The sequence below is a fragment of the Branchiostoma belcheri genome, unplaced genomic scaffold (genome assembly GCF_001625305.1).
Source record: "Branchiostoma belcheri isolate BF01 breed outbred unplaced genomic scaffold, Haploidv18h27 scaffold10, whole genome shotgun sequence".
Lineage (NCBI taxonomy): Eukaryota > Metazoa > Chordata > Leptocardii > Amphioxiformes > Branchiostomatidae > Branchiostoma > Branchiostoma belcheri.
The window spans coordinates 4718450-4727177 of NW_017802380.1; the positions used below are offsets into that span (position 1 = coordinate 4718450).

An 8728-nucleotide genomic window follows, 5' to 3' on the forward strand; every position below is an offset into this window, starting at 1 on the left:
CATACAAATACACACGTTTGTATCGCCCCTCTACGTCATCTTAATTTCAATACGTTCCAATATACGTCCTTTAAAAAAACTATGCCTGTCGCATCAAGCTGTGGTAGCACGACTAAAATGAACGATTTGTCTGACAGAACATCTCGATGAAGTTTAGTACAATAGATCCTTTTGTTTGTCTGTCTCTCTGTGTACCGTTTATACAGCGCACCCTTCACGACAAACTTGTGGTACGGTCTGTCGTGTCGAGCAGGTCACGGGGTCGGGCGGCACACCTACCCGGCACGGCCGAGCAACAGAACTGGGGCGCGGGATTTTTTATTAATCGCTTTGAGCCGGGTATATAAAGGATCCGGGTTGGCCTGGTTCTGTGAGTTCTCCGACTCTCCAAGGCTCGCGACGGTCCTGTCCGAAAAAAATCCCTCCGTCGTGCGAGAACTGAGACGTCGTCCCAGACAGCGACAAACTGTATAGTGTGATGTCAACTCCGGCCTCCTTCCGTCATGCGGGCACGTTTCTATCGCTGGCGGTGATTTTGTCGTCAGGAACGCCGTCTGTCCGCGGGAGTCTGACGGCCAGTGATGAGGCGGTTCTGCTGGAGAAACATCGCGAGTTCCGCAAGGGGGTGGGTGCCGCGAATATGGAGGCTATGGTAGGTACTGACAGACAGCCTTGGCCTTAAACACATACACATGAGTTATAGTCATGCTGAAGACACTATAGATATAGATTATACGAGTTCGTCTGCTCTATGCCAATGTTCGCAATAATCCTGCCCAAAACTAATTGAGCAAGAACTGTTAGATACTGTAGAATATAATGATAGTGAGAACTATAGAGGAAAAGAGGAGCTAACAATTTCCTTTCATAAGACAGAACTACACTACATGGCAACACTGATGCGTGTTTTACCGGCACCTGTTACATGATTTTGAAGTATATCCAAACTCGAGTTAATCATACACACATGCGTGCATCGTGTGAGAGCATGACGAATCAAGGAAAGTGGAGCAAAAATCCATGTCGGTACATTTACAATAAGTCTCCCTACTCTCATATCTACATCTGTTTTGTTCAATAACTAGAGCAATAACGCCGCGTGTCCACCATTAAGTAAGTGGTAAGTGCGCGTGTGTGTAGTTTTTAACGGACGAAAGACCAGAAGCGTCCTTGAGACCGTGTGTGCATGTGTCGGTTCTCTGGGTCTTTTCAGCGATGTACGCAAGCTGGTCAAACTTGGAAGTGAACGTGTAGCGCGGCGTTCGTTTTCTTCTGCTTAGTGAGGCCAATTAGGAAAATTTGAGCACACCTGTTGATCACTTAAAGCAAATTCTTAAATTACTTAATGTATCAGAGTAAAGGTTGACTATACATGATTGTGGCTTTGAACTCGAAGTGTGGCAAAGAAACGGTACCCAACGACATCACGAATTGTTCTTCCCTCAACTTTGATACTGTTTTACAGTGTAGTAACAAGTAACAAGGGCTGAGAAGTCCAACTTCCCAGACGCACAATATGTTTCCGTACTTTTCACATCTGTCCAGTTGAAAACGGGATGCTTGTTGTAAATTAATATCTGTACACCGAATTCATAACCTTTACAATACCCGAGTGTCGGAAAAATTGTATGATGATTTTAAAAAGCGTGAAAAGGAAACGCAACTCTGTGCCCCTTATATACGCTGTTAATATAATAATCCTGTTATTTAGAAAAAAAAACATCAACGGGATTCCATTGCCTCTTTATCTTTGCCAAGTTTGCTTCATTTTTGAGAAACAAGATTCAGAAAACCTTTCAACTTCGTCACCCTGCGCGGATAGATCTTGTAACTTCACTAGCGCTAGCTTTGACGTTGTTGCTACCGACAAAAGAAACATTGTCCATGGCCTGACTCCTTCTCTGATCTACCATAAGTCAACATCACACGACAATTATAGGTCGCTAATTTCTTCAGGCATGTTGATCGCCCTTGGCACCCGATAATTATGATTGCACCAAATTTATCTCTCCGAGTTGTTTGTAATGTTAAGCCTGCCGCCGAGTCCAACGGTTATTGATCAATAAGGTACGAGCCTGAAAATCGTTATCAGGATAAAACAGCGTCAAGAACAGAAGAGTTCAATACTGGGCCCGCCGGGGAATATACGGAGTCTAGGGTAATACCAGATTATGCTGAGGGGCTATTAACTAGCTGGATTTACAGTGTATTGTGTGTCAAATCTCTTTAGTACTTTACAAATTTTCTTATACAACAAAAAGACGTTTCGGCAAATACCGACTTCTTATGCTAGACGCCGGCTTGGCTCTCATGGGCCGGCAACGACAAGAACAACAAGAGAAAGTAGTCATGTACAATATGAAAGAAAGAGTTTTGTTAGATAAAGCCTAGGTCACAATTGAAGACACAAATGTGAGCATTATACAAGATTTGACGTGTGCACAGAGAAACGCCATTCCCGTTTCAAGAAGTATTTTATTGGTAAACACAGGCGCCTGTGTGATATGGATTGACGATATGAGAAGTTTACACAAGCGCAGTTCTCATGACTCCCGGGGGGTAGAAACAATATCCGGCAATTGAATATTTCACATGACACGTACGGCGAAGGAGAAAAAAAAATGAAAAGTTCTGTATCTGATCACGCCATATGAAGTCAGACTTTCACGTGTCTTCCTTCCACTAATATTTTCTCGTTGGTAATCGTAGGACTTTGATACCCTAGAATTTGTGACCCAACCTACCACCGACAAGGTTTGCGACTGTATACGTAGGGCCATCGCCCGACGTATGCCTTTATGTAATCAGGAGGACATTTTCACAGTAGCCACATTCACACCTACGTAAACTTCCTAATCCGGTCCGGCCTAAAAATACAGAACTCCGGCCTTCAGGGTTAACATACAGAAGATAAGTGTACCCGTTTTTACTCTGACCGTGAAATAAATGATACCAATCCAATTCTTACATTCGCACTCACGTAAAGCGGTTTAATCCCTTGCCCTAAATCTACAGAACTCCAAACATCAGGTCCAACGCACGGAACACAAGGTCCCCGAGGTTCTTTTGTACGCGTGCTAGTTCCCGATTTCGCACCTACCTGTATGTAAACTCAGTAATCCCCTACCCTAAATCTACGTGACTTAAAACTTCAGGTTCAACGTCCTAAACCTATGGGTTACCTGTTTCACCCCGGCCGTGGGAGGGAAAGTCGACACACACATTTAATCCAAACCCCACGTAACCGAGATCATTACGTGATACGTTTGATTTAATTCATACAGTCGACGGAAGTGCCCATTTTTGCACCTGGTTGTTCTCAATAGACAAAGTCTCCTAAAACATTTTTCTGACTGATCCACAGACGTTGCCTTTAGTATGTTTCCTTTCCAAACGTTTGTCACAAGATGGATTCGAGGCAATCATCATTACGCGAGAACCTTGAAAACCACAAAAGTTGAAAGCTCGTTGTTACTGTAAGAATATTACCCTTGTAGCGCGCCGTGATATGTAATAATTATTACGTACACATGTCAGATCGCAGGAAGTACATGTATATCTGTCTCACTGAACATAGAGGTGCCTGTAAAGCTGGGAAAACAGCCTCTTAACGACGACCACAGCTCGAAGTGGGAAGAAAAGACAAAAATTTAAATGACACGTATTTTGGTGGGGTTCTCTCTAGCATCAATTTTTATTTTTGCCACTTAAAAATATTATACTGGTGTGATTTAAAAGTCTTAAGCGATCTCAAATCGTGATTTTAGTCCAGCATTATCAAACGAAAATATCACCCCAAAAGGGGTTACTACGAATGGTTATGTGCCAATTTAGAAGTGTTATTTAATATGGCTCCTAGCTACCGACTCAACAAAGATGACATAACCCTGTCATTGTCAAAGCTCGGCGCGGTTGCCGGTGTGTGCGTGTACGGTGATGTCATTCAGGTCAAAGAGAGCAGAGAGAATCGATGTATCTCCTCACGGCCTAATCACTGTCAACATGTCCACGGCAACAGCGACAACAAACAGTGCCACGGGAGTCAATATTTCATCAAAGAACGTCTGTGATGAGGTATTTCTAATCCCAGCGCTTATCTGAAAGCATTTCCAAATGCTGTGATAACACCGTGAACTATGTCAGGCGGCGGGGATACGAATGGGAGAGGAAAAATTTTAATGATGATATTGAGATAATATTTCTGAACAGTCTAGGTCCTCTCACAGGATCATGAGTCCACATCCTCACCTGGAACTGACACTGCGCCCCCCTCATCGGCTCATCAGTCAGAAATGAGCCTTCCGTCGCCGGAGGTTCTTGAATAGCTTTCGTTTTCGCGGAGGTAGGCCATAAAGATCAAAGAACAGACGAAAATAGCTTCTAACGCTGAACGTTTGTGTCATAGACTTGGAACAGCGAGCTGGCGACTTTAGCGCAAGCCTGGGCGGAGACCTGCACAACCAGCCATGGCGGGACGTCCGGATCGTCTGCGTTCGGAGGCGACATCGGTAAGGTCAATGCTCATTCTGGTCAACGAATAGCTAGTGAATCCTGAAGTGAATGGCTTTACCTACTGTATACACCGGGGCGTACGTACCTTACGTACGTGTATAGTGGTTCACAATACAAGTACTAGGTGAGAAACATTCTCATCATTTCGTTGAGGTATCACAGAATGGGACATATATGACGTCCCTTTTTATATGTTCTCAGACATAGCCTCAGAAAAGGACGACGCAAAACGACTTCAAAACGGCATTCCTTCACTCAGTTTGTACTTATTCCCAAAATGAATCGGGTAGTTCACTTCTGTGTAGAATATCACGTTAAGTTGATGTTATCATTCTGTAGGTCAGAACATCTACAAGACCAGCGGGTCGTCTGTCGGGGACTACAACTCGGTTGTGCAGGCGTGGTACGACGAGGTGGAGTTCTACAACTACAACAGCGCCTCCTGTCAGTCGGGACGGATGTGCACCCATTACACTCAAGTACAGTTTCATCTATACTTCTTTCGAATTCATCATTCACATCAGCCTATCAAAACGGATCAGGTTTAGGACTTGAAAAGTTTCTTTTTATGGACATACTCCCTTTTAACTATGAGATTAATTCTCAACACTAAGGTTGCTCTAGATCAACAACTTAAAAGATAACTGAGAGCCATTGGAAAAGGGTCAATGTTTGAACGCTCAAGGATCTCTGAAAGGTGTCGCACTTACTTTAATTCCTGGTGTCCCTGCTGCAGCTTGTGTGGGCGGAGTCTGAGGCTGTGGGCTGCGGGGCGCACACGTGCAGCGGGGACGGGACGTACGTGGTCTGCAACTACGGCCCTGGGTAAGGACATCAGCCTAGGTCTTAATTGTCTCATTCTCTGTCTTGTACATTCAGCTGACATACAAAGCTATCACTTCGTGACTGATGAGTTATCGCTATCACAAACTGAACGCATTCTTGCTTTTGCACTTCTTTAATCTAGCTAGAAGAAAATGCTGTTTTGCCTTTTGGTAGTAGAATGTGACCCCCCCCCCACTTTTCTGCTTCAGCAAAAATGCAAAGATTGTAATATGTACACGGCTATATAGAGTGCCTTACTTTAAACGTTATTTCCTGTCCAGGGGTAACGCTGCAGGTACGAAGCCGTTCAAAACGGGCCAGCCGTGTTCCCTGTGCGGCAGAGGAGCGGGGTGGTGCGAGGACGACTTCTGTGGTAAGTACAACTGCACCGTACTGCATGTTGGCATGGAATAGCCTAGTAACTGTACGAGATATGTGCAATATTTGCGTGTATGATGCTTATCATTTACAGACTGGGATTTCATCCTGTTCATCTTGCATACGCTAGTGGATGCTTAAGTTAACGTCCTTCCTTTTCTCTTGCAGTTGACTGTCCAGCAAAGAACTGCAGTGAGTAACATTTCATTTAGTACGAGAGAAAAAGGTGACAGTGTTAGATTGTTCGAAGTGCCTCTTCTTAAATACTTTCATAGGTAGGGAGGTAGAAAAAGTACTACTAGCTTTTAGCCTTGTTATTCAGCACCAAGGAGAGAACCACTTATGGTGCTCTCCTTGGTGCTGGGTACAGAATCATACGTCAATGGAGCCTTCTCATTACTTCTGTTAGATCACACCAGAGCCAAAACAGGCATCATAAAGTTCTGTCTTAAAAAGCCATAAAAAATAAAAAAGAATTAAAAAATGACAACATCTAAAACTCTCCTGTTCTAGCCTGTCCCATGGAGTGCCGTAACTGTGGTGTGAAGGACGCGGCGGAGTGCCAGTGTGGCTGTAAGGACGGCTGGGACGGACTGGACTGCTCTGGTGAATCCAGTATTTGATAATTCGCTAGCATAAAGGCCCATCTAACACAATTTGAAGCTAAACGTGAACCTTCGATGCAAAGCAACGCTGAGAAACAACTTTATTTTCAGCTCACGAATGCGCCTCTTTGAATAGACGGGGACAATACAGATTCCAAACAATCTTTACTCAATACTAGTATGTAGTAGTTTTGCATTTGTAAAATCAAGCCATTAATGTCTAGGAAAGTCATTGTGACGTTTAGAGGATGCTGTGAATTTTTTACGGTCCGTGTCTCTGTTTGCCGTCCAGTGGTGTGTAGAGACTGGCACAAGAACTGCGGTAAGAGTCCCGGCTGGCCCACCACACAGTACTGCACAGACGCCACCGTCGGGGAGGTAGTCACCGCGCAGTGCAGGGTGCTCTGCCAACAGTGCGGTAAGTTCCAAATTTAAACGTTATCTACTGAACTGTAGACACCGCGTCCAAGATAGTACAGCTCTCGCAATGTTTTTTTTTTACTTATGAAGGTGTTACATTTCCTGTATTTTGATATGAGTTTACAGTAACCAGAAACTGAGATATTTTTGGTAGTCTAGCTCTGTCGGTAACAACAAACATGCTATACTGCTAAACTGGATCACTACTCATCGTGCACAAAAGGGCATTAAAGGCAGTAAAGTAAAATCAAAACGTACAAAATGGTAGTTTTAGATGAAAGCATGTACTCATTATGTCTTTTCTCCAGACGTTGTAACAGACACCTGGGGGCCGGACGTGTGCTGTGAAGGGAAGCTGTGTGAGAACAGCGGCTACCTGAACACCACACAGGACGACTGCGGCTGCGTATGTCCGGAGGGCTACACGGGGGACAACTGTGGTAACTATGTTGTCCTTTTCCTACGCAGAGGAAGACCTGCACTACCCAAATAAAAAAAGTCCACAAAAGCCATCGCTTTCCTCCATGGCTTCGTAGGAAAGCTTGGCAATGGCTAAGCTTGACCTTGCAACACCGTTAGAGTTTGTACTTTTGGAACCGCATTTCTGGTTATTTTATCCAGCAGCACTTTTTTTTATCCAGCTCTAGTTTGAGACACTATTTTGTTGTCTTTTCTAACAGAACTTGTCACGTTCATTTATTTCAGAGAACGGAGCAACTGCAGTTCCGGTCATGTCCGCAACGTGGAACCTTGGATTGCTGTTTCTGTTGATGTTGCTGAACTAATTAATAAGACAGTGGATGACGCGCTGAAATTCGAAAATCTTGTCGCTTGTACTTATATTTCAGTCCATACCATGGTATGGATGAAATATATTGTGTTCCCTCATGTTTCTCCTTCTCCTCCTTCTCCTCCTCCTGCCAAACAGTCAAAGGGATTCAACTCCGCCATCATTCAGCCAAATGACCTGAAATTTGGCATGGAGGTAGAGTGGGCCAATACCCCCAGACGTTTTTTTCATTTTTTTGAAACATGCCTTTGAAAAATTTTTATGAAGGTTTTTTGGGGCATTTTTCGACAAAAAATGGATTTTTGGATCCTGAGCCCTGGTATTACAACCAAATGATCTAAAATTCGGTATAAGGGTACCTTGAACGTGTGTCTACAGAATAGCAGTCATGTATTTGGCATACACCACTTCCAAATGACTCATTTGGGGGACTTTAATGGCTATTTTCAGCAAAAAAGGGCCAAAAGTGCTATACCCGTTCCATGTTCTATCTAAAGAATGTCCGGTTCCATCCATGGAACACGTGTTCTATTGCGGGTTACCTGAGGTCACGTTGCACCTAAGTGGTGCGTAATGACCCACACATTCAATTTTATGTGCCTAAGACCTTCAAAATGTATCAAATCTCATCATTGTTAGTTTTTGCATACCTGTAATAAGATTAGTAAAGCTTTTCGAGATTCAAAGTACTTGTTGTTGCATCTTTGTTCTCACTATTTAATTCATTTATTTGAGAACCTTTGCCAGTTTTGCACTGGGGTAAGTTTGGAATAGTCCACTTTTGCGTGGGAGGGAGATGGACTGAAATATGCTGTATTTGCTCCCAAGCAAATGTCAGCCTTTCTAGTTTTATATCAACCTGCTGCTTTTACATCAATTGCTGCTATTTAAGATTTCCTGTATCTGAAATAATGAAAAGGGCAAATACGCTCTAAGTGCCTTTAATCATTTACGCTTAAGTATCGCTGCAGTTTTTGTTGGTCACGTTACGTTGTTCGTTTTCGGTTACTGCCTATGGGTCGTATCTGGAACATTTGAGATGTTGTCAAACTCGATTGGTTAACTTTGTATGTTGAATACTGTGACAAACTATACATGGGGCTTCGTAAAATTTTCCGAAACATGTGTAACTTTGTACAAACATCAGATTGAGCAGACGCCTGATGATGCGTTTTTATTATATGTCAACTTGTCCTTT

At 43.4% G+C, this 8728-nt stretch overlaps 1 protein-coding gene across 1 annotated transcript; it reads left to right on the forward strand.

Moving 5' to 3' along the window:
• Window positions 1–250: 250 nt before the first annotated feature.
• Window positions 251–8719, forward strand: LOC109470905 (cysteine-rich venom protein latisemin-like). Its single transcript, XM_019770007.1, has 11 exons — window positions 251–652; window positions 4406–4508; window positions 4852–4991; window positions 5249–5337; window positions 5619–5710; window positions 5884–5907; window positions 6229–6321; window positions 6613–6738; window positions 7049–7180; window positions 7446–7577; window positions 8378–8719. The coding sequence occupies exons 1-10, from the start codon at window positions 479–481 to the stop codon at window positions 7523–7525; spliced, it is 1053 nt and encodes a 350-aa protein (XP_019625566.1). The 5' UTR covers window positions 251–478; the 3' UTR covers window positions 7526–7577; window positions 8378–8719.
• The last annotated feature ends 9 nt before the right edge of the window (window positions 8720–8728 follow it).

Coding starts and splice junctions, on each gene's coding strand:
- LOC109470905 (XM_019770007.1), top strand. CDS start 479: ATGTCAACTCCGGCCTCCTTCCGTCATGCGGGCACGTTTCTATCGCTG. Junction 4,509..4,851: donor TGCGTTCGGAGGCGACATCG/GTAAGGTCAATG, acceptor ATCATTCTGTAG/GTCAGAACATCTACAAGACC. Junction 6,739..7,048: donor GGTGCTCTGCCAACAGTGCG/GTAAGTTCCAAA, acceptor TCTTTTCTCCAG/ACGTTGTAACAGACACCTGG.